Source organism: Triticum urartu, chromosome 3 (genome assembly GCF_003073215.2).
Source record: "Triticum urartu cultivar G1812 chromosome 3, Tu2.1, whole genome shotgun sequence".
Lineage (NCBI taxonomy): Eukaryota > Viridiplantae > Streptophyta > Magnoliopsida > Poales > Poaceae > Triticum > Triticum urartu.
Genome location: NC_053024.1, coordinates 15,297,364 through 15,320,309, shown reverse-complemented (window position 1 = coordinate 15,320,309; position 22,946 = coordinate 15,297,364). Strand labels below are relative to the sequence as shown.

Here is a 22,946-nt window from a genome sequence, read left to right as displayed (position 1 = left end):
CAACTTGATAAAGCGTAATTGGACATGATATGACCTACTAGGTGTAGTTTCTGTGATCGGGATGAGACAATCAAGCACCTTTTTTTGATTGCCCGTTGGCCAAAGTGCTTTGGCAGACGGTCCACATTGCTTTTAATATCAATCAACCGAATTCTGTTAACGCGTTATTTGGGACATGGCTTAATGGGATTGAGCCTGACTTAGCGAGACACATTCGGTTTGGAGTTTGCGCTTTGCTGTGGACTATCTGGACTTGCAGAAATGATTTGGTTTTTAACAGAATATCATGTATCCAATTTTTGCAGGTTATATTCCGAACTACGGCATTGATCCGTTCGTGGTCGCTACTCACCCCGACGGAGGCCAGGAAGCATTTGGTTACTGGATCTTTCCGCTGGGAGATGGTAGTTCGGGATATCTTTAACCGGTTTGGATGGCGGTCATGTAATAGGATAGACATTTAGTTTACCTACCTAGTTTTAGCCAGCCGGTTGTGGCATCTGTTCATGGCTAGTTGGTGTTTCTAGCCTCTTTTTAGCTCTGTGTGAGCTTTCTTTGATATTCATTACTTTTGGAGACTTTAAAACCTTGTTCGCATTTCTTTATTTGATTAATAAGATGGCCGTATGCATCATTCTGATGCAGAGGCAGATGAGTCCCCCTTTTCGAAAAAAAAACACGATTCAAATGTTTTGGGACCAACTTTTGTGCTAGGAACAACTCTCCGTCGAGGATGACATTTGCGGAGTGCTTCCGCGTGCGACCCAAGTCGCTACAGTTCCGCTTCATTTCGGTGGTGAAAATAATATTGGTTTTAATCAGCGATCTGTATATATTACTATTGCTTAAGTTAAACCTGGACAAAAGATTTGACTCTATCTTATATCAGGTTCATCAAAAAGTCAAGTAATTGGATCGTAGTTTTGGTGTGTGATTGACGTTCTTCTCGGTTGTCTCGGCTCCGGTGCGAGTCGTATGCTCGGTGCGCTCCTGAGGCATCTCGACTTCTCCATGTCGTATCCTAGAAAAGGCTCCATCACATTCCAGAGTACTCGCTGAGGTGCTGCTGGATACTGGATAAGGCCCACTAACACCAAAGCAGGAGAGTGCTCTAGAACACGGTAGCACCTTCATGGGCCGAAAATGGAAACAAGGAGAAGCTCCTGGAGCCAAACGCTCATCAAATGCAGAGTAGTCGAGATGCTTCAAGAGCAGCACCTGCGACGCTATATATCTGGCCTCCCATCGCCCTGTACCCCAACTCAAATCAGTTTCAAGCAAAAGCAGACAACATCCAACGATCCACAGAATTTTCCGAGCGCACAAGCCGAAGCAATCAACACCACGATGTCGATCGTGAGGCGGAGCAACGTGTTCGACCCCTTCGCCGACCTCTGGGCTGACCCCTTCGACACCTTCCGCTCCATCGTCCCGGCGATCTCAGGCGGCAGCAGCGAGACGGCCGCGTTCGCCAACGCCCGGGTGGACTGGAAGGAGACGCCCGAGGCGCACGTCTTCAAGGCCGACCTCCCCGGCGTGAAGAAGGAGGAGGTCAAGGTGGAGGTGGAGGACGGCAACGTGCTCGTCGTCAGCGGCGAGCGCACAAAGGAGAAGGAGGACAAGAACGACAAGTGGCACCGCGTGGAGCGCAGCAGCGGCAAGTTCGTCAGGCGCTTCCGCCTCCCCGAGGACGCCAAGGTGGAGGAGGTGAAGGCCGGGCTGGAGAACGGCGTGCTCACCGTCACCGTGCCCAAGGCCGAGGTCAAGAAGCCTGAGGTGAAGGCCATCCAGATCTCCGGCTGAGTATTCGGGTCTGGTTCATGTGTGTGCGAGTTCTGCAACCTAAAAGTATGCTACAGTCGTGTCTTTGTTCTTGCCGAGTCTGACGAGCCATCTCTGTATTGCGTTTCTTTTCCCTGTCGTGTCTGTACTCTGTACTTGTGTAATCGCCAACAGATTTGGCGATGAATAAATGAGAAGTAAATTGTTCTGATTTTGAGTGCAGTGCAGAATTTGCGTACACAAAATTTGAATATTGTTTTTGCTTGTGTTTCGGATGGACACGGAAAACTTGGCCACTGACAGGCTTTCTTCTACACAAACATCTGCTTAAAGAATGATCGATACACTGAATGGTCTTCTGTCTCACATTCAGCTTTCATTAAGCGTGGGTCTACACTGATCAATACCTTGAATGCCCTGAATGTTGATTGTGTGACTTCTATCTCACCTTCAGTTTTCTTGGTTCTTTCTTGAGAAATACCTTCAGTTTTCTTTGATCTTTTTCCTTTGAAAAGTACTTTTTTTTTGTACACACACCCATATCATCACACATATATTAACTCAAATGAAGTCCAAACTTAAGAATTATCCCGGCCAATGGGTTGAAAATCTACTACTCCCTCCGTTTCTATTTAATCCACGTATTAACTTTAGTCAAAGTCAAGATTTATAAACTTCGAGGAAATTTATAAAAAAATATTAATATATATGTATTATTGAATGTACTTTCACATCATATAAATTTATTATAGAAAATGTTTGTACTTTATTTATAAACTTGGTGAAACTTTATGAAGTTTGACTTCAGTCAACTCTAATATGTGAAGTAAATAAAAACAGAGAAACTTCCAGTAATTTTTCTTAAGACAACCCTGCCCCCTCCCGCAAGCGTACTCGGGGGAAACCCTAGCGCGCCACCACTCGACTCCCCCAGCCTTTCTCCCTCACCGTCACCGCGATAAAGCCAGCAGGGATCTAACCTCTCTATTCGCAATTGACGGCTGGCGCGGAACGACGCAACGCCAGGAGGCGTTGGACTGTCGCAAGCCTGGCGGCACAACATCCACCCTGCTGGGTCGTGGCGGCTCTACCTGCCGGCGGTGCAATGGTGAACTGGCCCCTGGCGGCGATGCGGGGGCGAACTGGGCCCCTAACGGCGTGTGGCGGCTGCGGAGTAGCGGCCTCTTTAGGCGGTGACATGCGGGACGGACCAGACCAGATCAAGCGGATCTCGCGTCGGCAGCCTATCATGTAGAGGGGACTGCTTGCGGCCTGGGTCACAGGCGACCTGCTCTGACATCGCCGACGGCGATGGATGATGAGCGTCCAGGTGGGCGAGTAGCGACGGCTTGCTTTTCTGTGCGTCGGCGCAGGCTGTGGGTGGCATGGGCCGCAAACGGCCACCCTGTAGTGGTAGGTGGTGGCAGTGGCGCGGTGGGGGACGGCCGTGATCTTCCCCTCCATTCGTCTGGTGCCTCGACCCGGCGCCTAGAGGCGAGCTCCATCGGTCAGTGGCAGTGGCTGATGCTCTAGGCACCTTCGGCGGCCCGGTGGTGGTGGGAGCGAATCCGAGAGGGAGGCAGGGGCCCCTTGGCAGTCCCGTTGCTGAAATCTGGAGAAACCAAATTGGTCATGGCGGAGGTTTGGGTCTTCGGTGGTTGGGGTGGGTGCAGTTGGCGGCCGTCGTTCACTTCCCCTGCCTTGTACGGGCCGACTGGGCCCTGTCCTCACCAAGGAGCTAGATGTGGGGCTCTTGGTGATGCCTTTTGCCACTTCACCAGTTGTTGGCGTCCGGATGCAATGGTGGCGGCGGAGGGGAGATCCGGGATGCCGGGGCAGCGACCCTTGGTGGTGGGAGCCACGATGCTCACGGGCGGAGCTCGCGGCTTAGGTGTGGACACAACAATCATGCCAGTGTGGGTGACGTGGTGGTCGGTGTTTTAGGCGATCGTTCGTGGTCTTGGAGGCTGGGAGGCATGCTGGGTACAGATTCCTATCTGGCTTGTCTAGACAGACGACGGCGGCATTCAAGGATGTCCATGAAGGCATCATCACGGCTACTCTCTTCAGATCGCTCCGTATGAAAACCATGATCCTTTGGATCGAGCGGCGGCGCTTTGGTGTCGTTGCTTTACTGAAGACTTGAGTGGAAACCATGATACACTTTACATACGCATCTCATTTCAAATTTTAAGAAAAGACAAAGTGGTTCGGCGTCCTATACCGTATCTTATATGATGTCATTTCAACATATTTAGTGATGCTCCTTTTAGTGTAAAAGCCGCAAACGCTGAAGCATAACTCAAATATATAATTGCAAATTAGTCTGGTGTAGATGCTAGGCTGCCTTCGGCGACGCGCAACCGCAGACTCCGCCTGCGCCACCCGCCCTTGCCTTTGGAGTCGAGTGAAGCGCTCAGGCTTGGCCAGTCCCGCTTGGAGAAGTTGGTTGCTAAGCCAGCGTCGACGGCGTCTGATCGTAGGTCCTGGACCGATACAAGGCCTAAGCATCCGCAAGCGCAGGTCCGCGAGGACCCAGGCCGACATGCCGTCAAACTTCACGTACACCGCCCAACGCACCTTGTTGCGACGCTTCTAGTGCTCCGCCTCGTCGAGGCATTTCTTGGATGAGGATGAGGACGTGTCGCGACCACCGAGGTAGTAGTGGAGGCATGGGGGCGGCTTGGAGGATGCCTGGAAGAAGGGCTCTTCCTTATTCACGACGATCGGGCGCCACTGGCTGGCCGACTGCCAACACGACGGAGATGCCGACGCCTGCTCCTTGTGGCGGCCCGTGATAGGACGACGCGACTACCCAGCGAAGATGCCGTCTCCTCCTTCACGTGACGTCCAATTTGATTTGAATGCCACGTTGGGGCTCGGCAGATGGCGACGCCGGACTGCAGTTCGGTGTTGCGTGTTCTCGTTTATTTAGGATCAACTAATTCTAATCCTTACTTCCTAATGCATCAAACAAGAGATCAGAACAATTTAATATTTTTTATTAAAAGGGTATATTCTAATCTTCATCTTTTTTTGAAGGGTTCTAATCTCCACCTTTAATCCATCAAAATCTATATATACAAAAAATTGTGAGGTCTACCGAAGCAAAACTTTGTTTTCATTGTCAAAGAGTGCCAAAAAGGGCCTCGGCAACATTCTTTTCAACATTTGATGTTAGATAATCCGCTAGCATTTGACGCTACCGAGTGGTTAGTTGACTGGCTATGGAATCTATGGATGACCAAATCAGGCGAAAACTGCAGGCCATCCGTGAGCAAGTCTGCAAGTGCGCGTCCTCTTTCTAATAATTGTACATTACTCCTATATATAAGTACTTCCTCCATTCCTAAATACGTATATGACCTTTTAGACATTCCACTATGAACTACTTCTTCCGTTTCAAAATAGATGACACAACTTTGTACCAACTTTGGAACGGAGGGAGTACATACGGATGAATATATACATACTTTAGAGTGTAGATTCACTCATTTTGCTTCGTATGTAGTCTATAGTGGAATCTCTAAAAGGTCTTATATTTAGGAACGGAGGAAGTACATTACTACTCCTATATATTCGCAAAAGAAGTACATTACTCCTATATATAAGTACAGTGTGATTACTTATAATATGAATGTTGATCAGTTCAACTTCTGAATTCAATCTTTTCGTCAACTTGAACTGACTATATGTATATTACAGTGCCTATCCTGGAATTTGCTCCTAGTACATACACCTACCATTTGAATCATTGCCAAGCTTAGAAATGCAGAGTTACTGCAACCATGAGCCTGTACTTATTAGTAAGATGAATCACCTCATTAGCAAACTCTATGCTATATACAGCTCATCCGATCGACAGGGCGGCCTTATTTCTTCAGAATCAATACAAAGCACATCATAACCCGCTAGCATTCGATGCTACCGAGTGGTTAGTTGACTGGCTATCGAATCTATGGATGACCGTGTCAGGCGAAAACTGCAAGCCCTCCTTGAGCAAGTGCGCGTCCTCTTTCTGAGAAGCCTTCTTTTTCATGCTCTTAGATTGATAGTCTCCGTCCCTGACGCAAGTCAGGATCTCCACCACCTCCTTGATCGACGGCCTCAGGTCCCTCTCCATCTGCAGGCACTGGAAGGCCACCTCGGCCACGCGGTCGATCGTCCTCTTCGTTTCGGGATCGGTGTCATAGCCGAGCTCCGGATCAACCAGCTGAACAACTTCATGGTTCTGAATCCTGTTGAGAGCCATGTTGGCCAGGTTGATCTCACTGTGGCTCCTGCTCATGTCCACAGCAGGCTTTGAGGATATCAGCTCCACCAACACGACACCAAAGCTGTAGACGTCGCTCTTGTCAGTCAGCTTGTAGCACTGGTGGTACACAGGGTCGACGTAGCCCGGTGTGCCCTGTGGAACAGTCGAGACATGGGTGACCTCGAGCGGGAACAGGCGTGACAGCCCAAAGTCTGCAACTTTGACATGGAAGTTATTGTCCAGTAATATGTTGGTTGTCTTCACATCCCTGTGTATGATCTCGACTGCATGGAGGTAGGCCAGTGCTTCAGCCGTTTCTATGGCAATGTTCAGCCTCAGAGGCCATGTGAGGCCTCGTTCCGCCGAACGGGATCCATGAAGATGGTCCGCGACGGTCCCATTTGCGATGAACTCGTACACCAGGAGAAGGTCACGGCTCATCCGAGACGTGCAGCCATATAGGATGACAAGGTTCTGGTGGAGCAGGCCGGATAGGATGTCAACCTCATTCAGGAATTGCTCAACCCGTCTGTAGTTGTTCTTGTAAAGGCGTTTCACCGCAACTACTCTCCCATCCTTGAGTTTTCCTGAATGACAAAATGTTCAAAGTTGTCATTGCCAAGTGAATTAAGGGCAAGATAATTTTATCAGAGAATACACTTGAGAACAGAGCTCCTAGCATCTGCAATTTACGTATAAGATTGAGAAGCAACGAGTTTCTGAAAACATGTGTTTTACCTTTATAAACAGTTCCAAAGCCACCATCACCAAGCTCCCTTGAAGCACTAAATCCATCAGTAGCCACTTCGAGTTCCTCAAAAGTGAAGATATGAGGAGAACCACCCAGCTCAAGGTCTTTACTGTATGTCGTCATTGAAGATCCACTTCGCATGAACTCATTTGAAGCCATAGCTTTTTTCTTCCTCCTTCGTTGGTGCAAGACATAGATGACGAACACCATTAGTGCAAGAGCAGCGCCTAGTGATCCAACTGTTCACAACAAATATAACGCATTAGCAACATGAAGCAACCAAGGGATCTGATTAATTCTTCATCACGAGATTTCACCCCCTTATTCTCCATATTCTGGTACAATATGGAGCACAGGAAATAAGAACCGAAGGAATAGATGGGCCGAACAGCTTCAGAGTTGATTGACACTCACCTACTATGAAAACTGTTTTCATCCTTTTACTGTCCCCTGCATAAGAAGAGTCTGTAAATATCTTTGCAGTTTATGAAGAAATAAACAAGTATGAGTAATCACTTGACAAATGAAAAGAGCATTATGTAGGATGACTTGGTGTTGTCATGATAATTTTGCGAGGTTCTACATAAAGTCGAACTCCCTTTTGTGACTGTTTAATGAGGAAAATCCAGCAACAGCTGAATTTCAGACTCACAACTGAAGGTAGCAATGTATACTAAGAAAAAATTCATAGAAGCCACAATCATGATACTTAGATCCTAAAAGTGACACCAGAAATAACGGATTCATACATTTGGCAGTAGGTCAAAATCTATAAAAAAAAAGCAACTGTGCCATCATAGTTTTCAAGAAAACAAACAGAGTTGAATAGATAGTTCCATTGAAGCTAGCTTGGTGCCTTGCTACAGAGAAATTTTAAATGGAATGCTGTAAGCTGCCATAATGATTGGCATCGCCCCACTATTCTGCACTCATTAAGCAGTGTTAACACCCAATTACCATGTGCATCAGCACCGCTAAGTATCAACTGAAACTAACCACAGTGCCCGATTCAACTTTACACCCCTAATTCCACAACAAACAGTTGCAACAACTCTGACTTCCACATGTTTGAAAAACGGGCCAGGGCACAGAAAAGTAAGCGCATCGATCGGCAATTACGGGGAATAGTCTGTTTGGAACCGTCAGTACGGCATCTTTGTTGAATAGCGTTGTTGACTAATTCAACATATGCATTTGACTAGGAACCCATAGGCTCCAATCATCCAACGTCTCAATCAATGGGCTAACTTCATCACTAACTACCAGAAACAAAATAGTAGTCTGCAGGAGCTCCAAGAAACCAAGCAAGCACTCTTTTTTTCCCGCAAAAAAGAGAGTTGAAAGAACAACAAAATATCGGTGTCCAATCAGCATTCTATGTTCCTCCTACCAACAGCGACGTAAAACGCAGTAAATCTGTTCTTGACAGCGATTCAATGGCAGATGGCAGTGTCAAAATTGCTACCTACGTCAGGCATTTTGGGAGTCACTGAATCGGTCGCTAGCACTTGAAGTTTTGAGGGGATTAGCTTGATCAAAGAACTACTTAGTTATTGACTAGGGAAATTCATGGTGGCGGTGTCAGTTAATTTTCGTCAACTCACCGCACATCTCAGGGTACACGTCGCCGGAGCAATGGCAGGAAAACCCGGTGCCGTCATTGGCGTACCTGCACTGACCGCCGCTTGCCTCGCACTTGGGGCAATTATCCGACGGCACCGTCCACTCAAGCAGGAACCCTTGCTTCATGCTCCGGACGTAGTCGTCGCCGCCCGGAAAACCAAGAACCGGCACGACGGAGAGACGGCAGGCCGGCAGGACGGGTTCGCGGTGACTGCCGTACTCCCCGCCAAGGCGGATGAAAGACTCGTTGGCGCAACCCGTGCGGTTGAACCCTGGCGGCGTCACCTTCTGCTCCGTGCACTTGTCGAGGACGAGCAGCTCCTTGTTCCTCTTGCTGATGACGAACGGACTCAACCCGAGACCCAGCGAGATGTTGAACCAAAACTTGGGGCAGCCGTCGTGGAGCGGGAGGTTCTTGTCGACGGCGAGGAAGGAGGAGTTCTCGGCGAAGACTTGAACGACCTGGTAGGCCCCGAGTATGGAGCGGCTGAGGAGAGCTTGGCTGCCGTTGCAGTTGAGCTGGAAGGACGGGGAGCCGCAGGGCGGCCGGCCGGGCTCCTCCAGCCAGAACGGGTAACTGATGTTCAGGTCGCCGCATTTCTTGGGCGAGCAGGCCGCAGCGGCCGGCGCCGGCAGCTCGAGAATGGAAGCGACGAGCAGGAGCAGGAGGAGAGGGGGCTGGAGCGGCGGCATGGATTGTGGTGGGGATGGCTGACTGACCGGAGCTGGCGAGGACTAGTTAACGGGACAGAATGGAGGGTGGGATGTGCGACTTGGGGAACAAGGACGGTGGCCAGAGCGGCTTGACCGGTCAGAGTCAACGCTCTATTTCTTTCCCATTTCCGTTTTTTAATCAGTGTCCCTTAGATTTCGGGGAAGCCGTTGGACAGCGGCAATGCCGCGGCGGCGGCCAAGTAGCGCCAACCATGGCCCGCCACGGCGACGGCTTGCCAACCCGCCATTAATTTTGCATGGCCCGCTAGGGAAGGGAAGCTGAGGCCAGATTGTTTGTTTCCTAGGAACTCGATAGAAAATGATTAATTCAACGACTGAACTCACCGCTACCGGCAGCACTCGGCGGCCGCCATGTGAGGAGGAATCCATCGCTGACGAGCTCTATGTAGTCGCTGGCATTCACCTTCCCAGCCGCCCCAAGCACCGGCACGGCGGTGACGTTGCAGCCCGGTAAATGGTAGCTGCCGGCGATCACGCCCGTCGCGTTGTAACGCCCCCCTGCGCGGACAAAGGTGTTGTTCCGGCACACCGTCGCCGCCAGCCCCGCTCGGCGCACCGTCTCCGGCGACGGTGCCCCGGCGCAGTTGTAGAAGATGAGGTTCCGGTTGAGGCCGCTCATGGAGAACGGAGGGCCGATTTTGCTGGCGGTGTTGGCCTTGGGCACGTGGCATCCTCCCTCGCCGGTGAGATTGAAGTCGCCGAGCTTGTGGACGTCGGAGACAAGCAGGGAACTGTTGTTGTAGAATATGTTGAGGATCTGCACACCGAACCCGCGCTCGTAGTACCCGAGGTAGGGGACGCCGTCGGTGCAGTGGACCTGGAACCCAAACTGCGCGCACTGGTTCTCCTCATAGCCCGAGACGACCCCGAACGGGGCTGAGACGGTCACGTTGCCGCACCGCTCCGGCTCGCAGGCCGCCGCCGCCGCGACGAGCATCCGTGCCGGCATCGTGGAAGCGACGATGACAACGACGACAACGGAGACGAAGAGGCAAGGCCCAAGGCGCCATGGGAACATGCGAGGGAGGATGATTCTGGTAGATGGCTTAGGTGAGTAGCAGGATAGGTAATTCTTTGGGCACACAAGGTGGATGGAGGAGGATATAGAATTGTATCAACTGAGATACTCATCGTACCACCTACTACGTATATGGACATCCATCAGGGAAGGGGGGGGGGGGGGGGGGGGGGGGGGGTCAGTGAGTGATCAGCCGGAACATTTGACCGCTGCAACGAACGTCCACACACGCGCATTTCAGTCATCCCATGTCGTGGTCGAGCAGTGAGGCGACTGGACCGGATAAGGTGCGAGCCCGGGCTCCTCGTGTCGATCGGCTGCGGCTAGTGCACGCTCTTGTCGGCCATGGACCCATGGGTGTGAGCTAGCTGGATACGTACTTGTGTGAGGACTGGTAACAGTGGTCGTACACGTGAACCGGTGAAATGTAAGCGCATACTAGTATAGTACATGCATGGACACCTTTGACAGTACGTACTCCAATTAGCTGACCGTACGTATTGACAGTTTTGACACGAACTTTCCACACAATGGCGTACGTGTGCTCGGTACCTACCGGCTTACAGCATATACTAAGTCCAATGTTTAGCATGTTTTTCAAAATCCGAAATTTTCACTAGAAGACTGATGAATCGCGTATGAACCTTTTCGACACTACTGTCAGCCAGTGCCAGACTTCAGGGCTGAGTGTACAAATTGGGGTGATCCGGTCTTGGGCCGTAGCCTAGCAGTAACTTTGTTTCCACTTGTGCTAATGTATGAGCATCTACTTGTGTAAATTAGCACCCACTTGTACTTGGGAGTAATTTACCTTACAGCACTAATCAGTCGTACTAGTACGGTCCTAGTGTAGTAGTTGCCGGCGAGAGAAAGAACTCTTTGTTTGCATAATAAAGGAGACGCAGACCCACAGAAACGATACTACAAAGATCACCCAGGTAAAAAGGCAAATGCCAGGATAAGTTTACTGTGGGTCAAAAAACAGGATCATCAGAAACTAACGGCGGCGCTACACGTTTACCCGACCATCACTCGTGGCCACAACGAGGTCATGCGGCTACTGCACGCAAGGATGAAATGCATCAACACGACAGCTAACCTACGGAAGATAAAAAGGGTACCAGCACTAACTTGCGCAATGCCAACATGATTGCCGGCCAAGATGCATTGCACCGGAGAAAATCTAGCTAGAACAAGCATGTGTTGCCAGGACGTGCCAACTTGGCTATGGTCAAGTGGACGCACGCACAGCGTACTGAGCGAGCAGGAAGGTGGAAATGCCGCGCTGGCCACATCCATCCGCCGCCACAACCACGTACGGCCTTATCCTCTAATAAGAGTGGCATGATTCGATTGATAGCTTGCTTGATCGGATAAGGGAAATCCAAGGCAAGGCGACGCACGCACTGCGCGTCCGTCGTCGTAGCCCAGCTACAAACTGGATCAAAAGATGATTTGGTGGGTGAACTTACGTGGGAGCTCCCATGTCAAGAGGAAGCCATGGCTGATGAGCTGCTTGTAGTCGCCCGCGTCAGCCTTGCCGTATGCGCCCAGCACCGGCGTGACTGCAGCGTCGCAGCCCTCGTAGCCACTGTAGCCGCTCGTCTCCTCGCTGTAACGGCCTCCCGCTTTGGCATACACCTCGCTCCCGTTCCCGCACCTCATCCTCGTCGGCACCAGCTCTCTCTGCCGGCGTGCCAGAGCCGCTGCTCCCGCCTGCTCCGTGCAATTGTACAAGACGAGGTTCAGGTTGACGGGGGCGATCCTAAACAGGACGCCCAGTTTGATGGTGGTGTTCCAGACCGGGAATTCGCAACTGCTAGAGGCGTTCAGCAATTTCAGCATGCCTACATCAACCACGTGCAACCTTTCTTCCTCATAAGAGATGTTGACGATTGCAAAGCCGTAGCTGAGGGGTACAGAGCTGAGTAGAACTGGAGTACTGCTGTTAAAGCAAGTGACCTCGAAGTCCGGGTAGCCACACGGTCTTCCCGTCTCCCAGTCATTGAGCCAGAAAGGGTCGGAGATGGTGAGGTTGCCGCATCTCTTGGCCAAGCCCGAGCAGCCTGCTTCCACCTGCTGCACAGCCGCCACGACCACGAGCACCAATGGTAGCCAGAGGGCCAAGAAGAACCAGCAGCTCGGAGCCATAGGTGTAGAAGATTTGGGAAGATTAGAGTGAACAGCAAAGGAGGACCGTGGCTGGAAGGGTGGTCATAGGCTACAGGTATGAGAGAATACGGTTGGACGGAGCACGAACGATATATGGCGACGGACGGCGAGTGAGCGGACAACATTAGATTGGAAAATTGGGGCAAATGATCGTCATCCACAAAATATACCCCGAGTGAACACATGGCCTAGTATAGCCATGACTTATCAAACTTCAGGGTTCCCCTTTGACGAGGTAAGCCATGATCATGACCTCCTTTGAACCAGTGATGTGACTTCCGAACCAGGATGCTTCGGCAGGTTCTTTCCGGTTCCGACTACTTCACGCTCTTGTCTGCTATCTAACCAGGTTATAATCCTGGTACAACCTTCACACTTGGCTGGTATAGAACCATTAATTTTGCAATTCACACTTGCCTGATACTCCCTCCGTAAACTAATATAAGAGCGTTTAGAATACTAAAGTAGTGATCTAAACACTCTTATATTAGTTTACAGAGGGAGTACCTACTATTAATCTTGTCTCACAAGGCCTTATAAACCAGCCAATTGTGTAGGACTTATAGACTGAGTTTTTTTCTCCTATGAACCTGATAAGTTTCAAAACCGTCTGAGTTAACACAAGATTAATTGGCATTATAAACCCGGGCAGCGGGAATAATAACAAGTATCCAATGAATAAAGCCTTTTAACCTATAGTTGCATATTTAAAAATTTAAACACAATTTGTTTTTATAATGTTAGACTTTGTGATGTGCGATATAGCCAGCTTAGGAAAAAACAACTTCTTAGCCAAGTTACAAATAGCAAATCCATGGAATGATTTGGGCCTTTTTGATCCAAATGAATTACAATGGATTGTGTATAACTTTAGTCTTCAGAATTCTTTCTATAGGACATGCTCGAATCTAAAGATTATAACCCTTATAATTTTTTCTACTCATCGCCTTGTGCCCCAATTCCCAAGAAAAATCCTCCTTGCATTGACTTGTTATAAGGTTTTACTGTTTTTTTTCACAAAAGGACGTTAAATAAACTATCAGGGTATGCACAATCAATGCACACTACCATGCTGCAAGAAAATTCTAAGTCCATGTGATGTAACAAAACAACTCTTATTTCTGTGGTTACATTTAAGAGCCCCCGAAACACAAATGGATTGGCGGTCCGCGACCAAGGACAGAAAACAGTGTCACAGGTGACCCTTGCCAACAGATTCCCTTCACTATCGCACGGCAATCCCTACCGTACAATTGCACCGTAGACCCAGACTTCACGAAAAATCCTAGTCCTGCCTTAGGTTGGAGTGAAGAACGGGCACAGATGGCATGCAAATATGAGTTATTCTTTTCTTTATAGTCATTTTCTGCATTGTTATCTTTCTTTTTTGTTTTCTTTTTTGCAGGAATACCTTTCTGTTTTCATATTCACCCTTTTTCCTTTTTTCTTTTACATTTACTTCTAGTTTTCTCTCTTATTTATTTGTCTTTCTTTCTTATTTATTTCCATTTCTTTCTTAAAAGTACTGTCTTACTATATGGATTTAGTTATTTGTTTATTTTTTACTTTCTTACTCTCCTTGTTTTCAAATAGATAGATACTTGTTCTGAAATGCATGTGCATCTCTTTTGAGATACATTATCAATTTCTTATAGGCATGAACAATTATTTCCAAATATTCTGAAATTTTAAAGTTAGTTTAAAAGGTTGGTTTAAGTATGACATAAGTATATTTTTATACACAAACATCCAACATCTCCTTTTGATGTATTTTTGTATGTCATTTCATAGAAATGGTTTCCAAGAGTAAAAAAATTAAATATAGAAGTGTATCATTTTTATAAAAATAAGTTGTATTAGTAGGCTGCATAACAGCCGCCAGAAAAAAATATAGGCCGGAGCTCCATGACTAGACCAAAATTGCCCTAGAAAAAAATATAGGCCCACTAGTCCGAGCTTTCCATAAAGTCTACTATTTGCCGGTGGGCTGTTAGTGGATCAGTTAACAAGTAGTCCATGATGTCAATATTGGCCGTCGTCCAGACTTCAGAAGTTCATCCCCTCAAAAGAAAAAGAAAAAACATTTGAGAAGTTCAGAGTTCAGTCAGACTAGGCATAAGCCGAGAAGCCACTTACTATTCTGTACCATACCCCAGTTGAATGAACATCTAATGGTCCGCACGGCTACGTACGAACCTACTGAGAGCACTGGTTGACATAGCTAGGAATTCGATTAAAAGATTATTTGACGGGGTGAACTGAACTTACGTGCAGGGTGAGGAGGGGGCAGCTCCCATGTCAGGAGGAAGCCATCCCTCATGAGCTGTTCGTAGTCGCTCGCGCTCGCCCCCGCGGACGAGCCCGGCACCGGCACGATGACGGCGTCGCAGCCCTCCAAAGCGTAGCTGCTGTGGTCCCGGTTGGGTCGTACTGCACTCCCGCACGAACAAGCACCGTCCACTCGTTCTCGCACCTCACTCTCGTCTCCACCAGTTCTGTGTCCTGACGTGCCGCGGCTGCTGCTCCGTCCTCCTCCGTGCAGTTGTACAGGATGAGGTGCAGGTTGACGGAGGCGATCCTGAACGGGCCGTTCAGTTTGACTGAGGTGTTATAGAACACCGCACGGCACTTGTTGGTGGCGTTCAACACGCCCAGCTTGCCCATATCAACTGCATAGAAGCTGCGTTGCTTGTAGGAGATATTGAGGATTTCAAAGCCCTGGTTGAGTGGTATGGAGCTCCGTAGAGCTGGAATACTGTTGTTGATACAAGCGACATCGAAGTCCGGGTAGGGATCAGGACCGCATGATCTTCCCGTCTCTCTGTCGGTGAGCGAGAACGGATGCAAGATGCTGACGTTGCCGCACTTCATGGCCGAGCAGTCTCCCCCCTGCTGGTCCTCGGCCAACACGAGCATCGGCGGCAGCCACCACACACCGATGAAGAATAAGAACCAACAGCAGCTGGGAGACATCCGAGCAAAAGATTTGGAGAGATTGCAGTGGATAGCAAAGGGTGGTACCTGGATTTGCTGGTCAGGGGCTATGGCTGTGGGAAGGTAGACTACACGTATAAGAGATAATGCCGTGGTGGAAGCACGAACCATATATATATGGGGACCTCGAACGAGCAGAGTATTATTGGTCATTTGACTGGAAATTTGGGACAAGCGATCATCGTCCAGGAAGTTTCCCAATAGACACCATGGACTAGTAAGCCATGACTTAATCAAATCTGTAGGTAAGGTATGCCATGACCTCCGTGAGCCCATGATATCACTAGAACCAGGACCAGGATATTTTGTGCTCTTCTTTAGACATTTATCTAATCTAATGAAAAGAACTTCTAACCTTCGCTTGCACATTTCTACATCTAGACATTGTATAATGTGCGACCTGGCCTGCGTATGAAAACCAACTTAGAGATAGCAAATCCATAGAATGATCATGGTCTTTTTTATTCAAATCACTTACAATGGGTTTTGTTTTCATATTAATCCTTTTTACTTACCTTTTGTTTTCATATTAATAATTTTACATTTTCACCTTTTACTTTTGATATTTTTGTTATTTGCTTATTTCTTCACTTTTTAGGTCAATTTTTAAAATTACTGACTTACTATATGAATTTATTTATATGTATATTTATTTGATTTTTACTGCACTTTTGTAGTAAATATATATTATATATACACTTCCTTTTGAAGTCTTGAACCCTTTTCTTCAACATGAATATTTGTTTTGAAATGTATGAACAACTCTTTTGACATACATGACCATTTTTCTTATAATTATGAATAGCTATTTTCAAATATATGGACATTATTTAATTAGTATAAAAATTAGGTGTACATATGAAACGAAATTATTTTACATGAATATTCGACATATTCTCTTGATGTATTAAAATGACTTTTTATAAGTCATTGCATTAAAAATACAGTATTTTTTTAATGCATATAGAAGTGTACCACATAGGCGCACTTGCTAAAAAACCATAGGCCCACTAACAAGCGTTGCTAAAAAAAACTAATGAGCAAAGCACCGTGGTTAGGCCGAAATTGCCCAAGAAAAATAAACATAGGCCCACTAGTAAGTTTCACAGTCTGTTTTCCACTGGGCTGTCAAGAGGATGAGTAAACAAGCCCGCGATGCCTATGTTGGCCGTGCTGCAGAGTCGAGCAGTTCAGAGTTCAGTCACCGTGACTAGGCACAAGTTCTGTCAGAGGACTTTGTTCTGAACCATACCCCAGTTCAACTGGTTAACGAATGCCTAATGACGTACCTAGTGAGAGCACTGAGCTAACATGATTGATTGCTTGCTTCGATTAGGGAAATCCAAGCAAATTAGGGACTGCGGCTAGCCGAACTAGAATAAAAGATGATTTGACTGGGTGAACTTACCTGGAGGATGAGGAGGGGGCAGTTCCCATTTCAGGAGGAAGCCACTTTGGATGAGCCGCTCGTAGTGGCTCGCGTTCGTCTTGCCAGACGGCAAGCGCAGCACCGGCAAGACGATTGGATCGCAGTCCTCCAAAGCATAGCCGGAGTAGTTCCCGGTGCGGTCGTATGGCACTCCCGCGCGAACAAACGTGTTGCTCGTGTTCATGCACCTCATCGTCTTCGCCTGCACCAGTTCTTTTTCCCGGCGTGCCGCCGCCGCGGCCTTCTCCGTGCAGTTGTACAAGATGAGTTCCAGGTTGACGGGGGAGATCTTAAACTGGCGGCCCAGTTTGGCAGAGGTGTTCCAGATCGGCAAGCAGTCGTTGAAGATGCTGGGTGGGTCATGTAATAATTGCAGCTTGCGCAGATCAACAACGCGCAAGCCGCGCTCCTTATAGGACACGTCCATGATTGCAAAGCCGGCGTTGTTGGGCACGGAGCTCGGTAGAAGTGGATAAGTGCTGTTATAGCATGTAAGCTCGAATTCCGGCGGTCCAGGTGAACCACATAATCTTCCCGTGTCCCAATCAGTGAGCCAGAACGGGTGGGAGATGGTGAGGTTGCCGCACTTGGCCGAGCAGCCTTCCGCCTGCTGCTCCTCAGCCGCCACGAGCACCAGTGGTAGCCACCAAACCCAGGCGAAGGCGAGGAACCAGCAGCTCGGAGACATGGGCGTAGAAGATTTCAAAGATTGCAGTGCGCACCAAAGGGGATGCATGACTGGGCTACGGGAGATAGGCTACGCATAAGATAGAATAGCGTGGTCGAAGCACGAACCATATAAGGGGACGACAAGCAAGACGGAACATTTGACTGGAAAGTTTCTCCAAGCGATCGTCCTCCACGAAATTCCCCAATTGACTGACCCCTTAGACTGGAAAGCAATGACTTATAAACCTGAGGCCTTGAGAGTTACCCCCTTGGCCCGTAAGCCATGACCATGACCAGAGAGACCCCGTGATGTGACTTGAACCATGATGCTTATTAGGTACGCTGGTTCTGTCGGTTCCTGGTACTCCATGCTCTTGTTCTACGGCATTCACACTTGACAGGTAACTATCCGTAGGAATGAAGATCCTTGTACTGATTGGCTATTGGGGTTGCGCATTTTAGAAATTGAGTGCAATTTTCCTGTCTGTGCAGGGGAGACGTCGTCCGTTCAAACCTAGAGCTCACACATTTTACTTTGCGTCATTTTAGCCTCTGTAACGTGCAACTTGGCAAAGTTCTAAATAGTGGTTTTTTCCAAGGACTTGAAAGCATTAAACCCATTTCCAAACTGATTCTTTACAACGCCTTTTTAATATATATTTTTAAGCAACGAGCCTTCTCATGGATTTTCATTATAGAAACCGCCATAACTTTTTAATCCTGTTAAGAAACCAACTATCCAGTGCAACGAGCCTCAAATAAGACTCAAAGATGACACTCGGATAAAAGTACGAGCGAGGATGTGGGTTTATGTATTTGCCTAGGTGACCCAAAACAAGGTTCACAGGCTATGCTGACAAACCCTATTCGACGCCCATTAAAATGTCGGCATAACACAAAAGAGGATGCATAATTGGGTCTAGCACATCTCCTGGTTCGGTCAGTTTTATGTTTTGTTTTTTTCTTTTCATTTTTTGGGAATTTCCTCTAGTTTTCTGTTTTTCTTGTTTCCCATGTTTTTAGGTGGTATTTATTTTTTCTAATTTTCCTTTTTGTATCAGTTTTATATTTATTTTATACATATTTCCTCTTTTGATTATTTTTCTTCGGTTCATTAAAAATTATGAAAACTCTTTAAATATCTGAATATAATTTTCTCCATATGTGAAAAAATAAAATATGTGATGAACATTTTATTTCACATATACAATTTAAAAAAAAATCCATGGATTTTTTATAGATGAATACAATTATTTGTATGAATGAGCATATCTTTCATTTCCCACAATCTCTTGTGCACTTCTTAAAACTGATATTTTGACAACATTTTGAAATCTTATTAAGAAGAATACATTTTTCGCAAAAAGAAACACGGGCTAACATGGGTTGTGGCAACAGCTGGCCCAAATAGCTGCTCGTGGTCGTTTGTCCACCTATTTGACGCCTAAGAACTCCGCTACGCCAGACAGAATTCCACTGTTGTGGGCCAACGCACTGTAATCCAACGGGCTTTAGCTACATGTCAGTCAGCTGAATTTTGATTTCGAGTCAGTCGATTTTGAATGAAGGACGGAGAAGGAAGGGCCTCGTCGGAGAGAAGGAAGGGGCTCGCCGTCAGCACCCTATTATCTATCTTAGGATTCAAGGTGGTTCAGGGGAGGGCGGGGCGGCGAGGCGGTCGCAGGAGCCCCGCCGGCCGCGGGGGGCGGGGGCCGGTGGAAGCTGGCGGCTCGGGGGTCAAATTTGAGGTTGAAGAGAAACAGTGCATGCTCAGAGATTGAAGATAAAGTTATGGACGTTGGATCTTGATCCAACGGTTGAAATAGAAAATTGGAAATCGACTGACCCTTCAAATTTTTTGACTGTCTTGTAGCCACTCCCAATCCAACCATCCAAACGTTCCAAATAATTAATATGTTGTCTGAAGCTGAAAGTGTGACTGTGTCTCAAAAAGGAAAATTCTGAAAGTGTGACTGGTCTCTGACTGGATTACTGAACAAGTGCGTGATGCCAATTTTGGCTGTTTATACGGCCGACTTGGGGAGCTCAGTTCAGACTAACTAGGGCCTGTTTGATTCACTGGATTTCTAAAATGTAGGAATAAGAAGAACAAAAACTATCAACTTCATCCTAATCCTCGGTTAGTGAGTAGTAACATGTTTGATTGTTTGATCGATTATGGGAATCCATGAAAGTTACTCAGGCACTCCACGTCCTAGCTTAGCTACGAACTTGATTAAAAGATGATTGGCCGGTGAACTTACGTGTAGGGGGTGGATCCCATGTCAGGAGGAAGCCATCGCTGATGAGCTGCTCGAAGTGGCTCGCGTTCGCCGAGCCCGACGAGCCCATCATCGGCACGACGATAGCATCACAGCCCTCCAAGGCGTAGCCGCCGTAGTTCCCCGTCTCATCGAAACGCACTCCCGCGCGAACAAACACGTTGCTCGCGTTTGCGCATCTCACCTCCACCAGGGCCACCCTCTTCGTGCACTTGTACAAGATGATGTTCAGGTTGGCAGGGTTGACCTTAAACGGCACTGCCAGCTTGCTGGAGGTGTTCCAATTGGGGAAATTGCAGGTGCCGTTGGTGACGTTGAAGTCTTCTTCTTTGTGTACATCAATGACACGCAGATTGCGGTCCTCGTACGAGATGTCCATGATCGCAAAGCCAGTGAATCCAGAGCTCCGGAGAAATGAAATGTTGTTGTTTGAGCAACTGACCTCAAAATCCAAGGGACCACACGATCTTCCCGCCTCCCTGTCAGCGAGCCAGAACGGGTGGGAGATGGTGAGGTTGCCGCACGTCTTGGCAGAGCTCGAGCAGCCTTCCCCTTCCTGCTCCTCAGCACCAGCGACCGTCAGTGGCATCTCCCATGCTACTACCCAGACGAACACCAAGAACCAGCAGCTGGTAGTAGCCATAGGAGCAGAAAGATTTGGCCGTGGGGCGGTGGAGAAATGTGTATGAGAGGATATCGTGGTTGAAGAAAGATATATGTGGACGGATCCTATGGTGGTACGAACGAGTGACTGGAAAATCGGGGCTAAGCTATCGTCATCCACGAATTCCCTCAACCACCGCTTGGACTTGTAGGCCATGGTTTCTGAATTTCTAATCCTAACACCATTGACGGGTAAGCCATCAACATGACCTCTGTGTGCCCGCGATGTGACATGAACCTGGATGCTTATAGGCTGTTTGTTTCCATACCAGCTACTCATGCTTTTGTCAGCTATCTAAATACAAGATCCCTTTGACCCTTTATCAAGGAAAATTTAGATAAAATACCAGATTCTAATATCTGTACAACATTCAGACTTTCAGTATCCGATGAAAAAGAAGATCATTTATTGGATTATTGGGTTGCGCATGTTACAGAATTCTGTTTCAATACACCACCTCTTAATTGAATGAATGGCTGAGATTAAAGAATACGCCTTCAGCTAAGAGCATCTGCAACAGTTTGTATGTACAATCGTTGATATAAGTGTCCACGTCAGCAGCCAACAACACATCATATAGACTCTTCAATTAGACGTATGTTAAGCGTATGTTAAATAACTAGATGGGTCCACTAAATGTTGAAGAAATGAACAGGCTTGCCTCGGAGCTTGTGCATGAAGCGTTGCTTCAGGTTCATACGGTTTCGTTCTCTCTCTTCTTTTATTATGTGCCATGTCATCAAAATAGTCTAGGTGACAACTTTAGCAACAATGATCATACAACTGTTGGAGATGCCCTAAAAGCTCATGATGGTCATATCAAATTAATCATCCTTTTTTATTCATAAATTACTCATCCATTAATCGTTGTACACACTCTTAGTCCAGACAGAAGTTATCGTCGACCAAACATACATATTCATGTACTTTGTCTTTCAAGTACTTCTTGTTCGTGGATTCTTGTATCGGGATAGGTTTGTACATATCAAGTTGTATAGGGAAATGAAAAATGATTCTCCATCTCATGCGAGGTCATGCATGGAGTGTGCATGTTATGGGCTGGCAGCGTCGCAGCCTTCCCAAAGTTGAGGGGAGTAAACCGAGGATGCATCTCACGGTGGTGTTAAAGGAAGTACAGATTAGCGGCGAGTAACCTCGCTGGAGTTGGGTGGAGCATAGAGATCAATGGTGCCTGACAGAAACACTCATCTAGCATTGCCACATTTTGCCAACCTTGTCTAAGCTTAGTTCATCAAAATGAGAGCCACAGTTTGGCAAGCCTAAGGGAATCTTGTCACATTTTTTGTGTGTATGCCATGTGGGGCTCAAGTGTGGCTTGCCTAAGGTACGGGTTGAACCAAACACTCACCTAAGTTAGTCAAACTTGCCTAACCTCAGACGTGGCAACCTTTGACAAAGTTAGTCACAAACCAAACATTCCCTAAAGTATGCGGGAGGTCGCTTGCCAACGAGCACGAGAACAAAACGAGATGAGATGGAGAAGGGAAGACAGTGGTATGTTGCATCTCAGCCAGTGGCGATTGGTTGATGCCCAAGGCGAAAAACTAGGGCCAAAAATATTTCTCAAAAAAAAAACCCCAGTTTCAAGCATGGTTTTGGTAACCGAGCAAAATTCCGAGCTTCCGCGCGGTTATCGCGTTTACCGACCCCCCTCGAGAAACACTCATATCGAGCAAAAAATCTCGAATAATTTGAAAATTTTGAATTCAAATTCTCACAGTATAGTTAAATATAGGCCATCTCTTTCTTGCCAACAGAACTAGTTGCGGCCTGGTGGTAAAGCGAACCATCCATCTGCTGGGAGACGCGGGTACGACTCCTGGCTCTCACATTTTTACTTTTGGGAGTTTCACGTGGTTTGAACTTGAAAAGAAGATGTCATTGTCTAGTTTTTTTATTCATCTTACCTTCACTTAAAATTGTAAAATTATATAGAAACAAGAATTACTAAATGTCTAAATCGATTTCCATATTTATGTTGGAAAGGGGGCAGCACAAAGAATTAAATACCATCATCATTCATCAAATATTTATGTTGGAAAGGGGGCAGCACAAAGAATTAAATACCATCATCATTCATCAAACAGTGGCATCTAAGCAAGAAATACTGAGATTTGGAAGAGCTGAGATGGCAGTTTTGTATGATGGTCGGATGGGGGAATACCTCCGTGCAACGGCAGAGCTGGGCCGCTGAGGTGGGTTGCTCCTGGCCTCCTGCGGTCCTGCCTCCTGGCAAAGGCCGCCTCGCTGGGAAGCCTGCCGCCTCTCCGGGGTCGCCGCCTCGCCGAACATGGCCGTGGCCAAGGAGAAGGGGATCAAAGGGAAGCACGACGGCGGGCGGCGCGGCGGCCTGGCCGGTAGGGTAGGGTTCGTCCAAAGAGCGGTTCGTTTGAGCTCCTCGATCGCTAGGTGGTATTGGGCCAGCCTCCTAAGACCTGAAGCCGGGTTAAGGCTGGGCTGTGCCCCAGGCCAATCTTTTTCTTAGATATGGGCTTGAATTTTTCGAACGGCCCAAGCCATTGCCTAGGCTGCCCAGCAGTGACGGTGAGTG

The 22,946-nt window shown here is 47.6% G+C and overlaps 2 protein-coding genes across 6 annotated transcripts; one reads left to right on the top strand and one right to left on the bottom strand.

Moving 5' to 3' along the window:
• Positions 1 to 1,276: 1,276 nt before the first annotated feature.
• LOC125542402 (16.9 kDa class I heat shock protein 1) lies at positions 1,277 to 1,993 on the top strand. Its single transcript, XM_048705434.1, has one exon. The coding sequence runs from the start codon at positions 1,348 to 1,350 to the stop codon at positions 1,801 to 1,803; it is 456 nt and encodes a 151-aa protein (XP_048561391.1). The 5' UTR covers positions 1,277 to 1,347; the 3' UTR covers positions 1,804 to 1,993.
• Positions 1,994 to 5,386: 3,393 nt separating this feature from the next.
• On the bottom strand, positions 5,387 to 20,664 carry LOC125542400 (LEAF RUST 10 DISEASE-RESISTANCE LOCUS RECEPTOR-LIKE PROTEIN KINASE-like 1.2). 5 transcript variants are annotated; one of them, XM_048705428.1, is made up of 4 exons: positions 19,693 to 20,664; positions 7,203 to 7,238; positions 6,776 to 7,027; positions 5,387 to 6,624 (listed from the first exon to the last, which is right to left on the bottom strand). In XM_048705428.1, exons 1-4 carry the CDS (start codon positions 20,651 to 20,653, stop codon positions 5,684 to 5,686), a joined length of 2,190 nt encoding a protein of 729 aa, XP_048561385.1. In that variant the 5' UTR covers positions 20,654 to 20,664; the 3' UTR covers positions 5,387 to 5,683. The 5 variants fall into 5 exon arrangements, with proteins under 5 accessions (XP_048561385.1, XP_048561386.1, XP_048561389.1 ...); XM_048705429.1 differs by lacking the exon at positions 19,693 to 20,664 and adding an exon at positions 16,739 to 18,636; XM_048705432.1 differs by lacking the exon at positions 19,693 to 20,664 and adding an exon at positions 11,637 to 12,783.
• Positions 20,665 to 22,946: the final 2,282 nt, after the last annotated feature.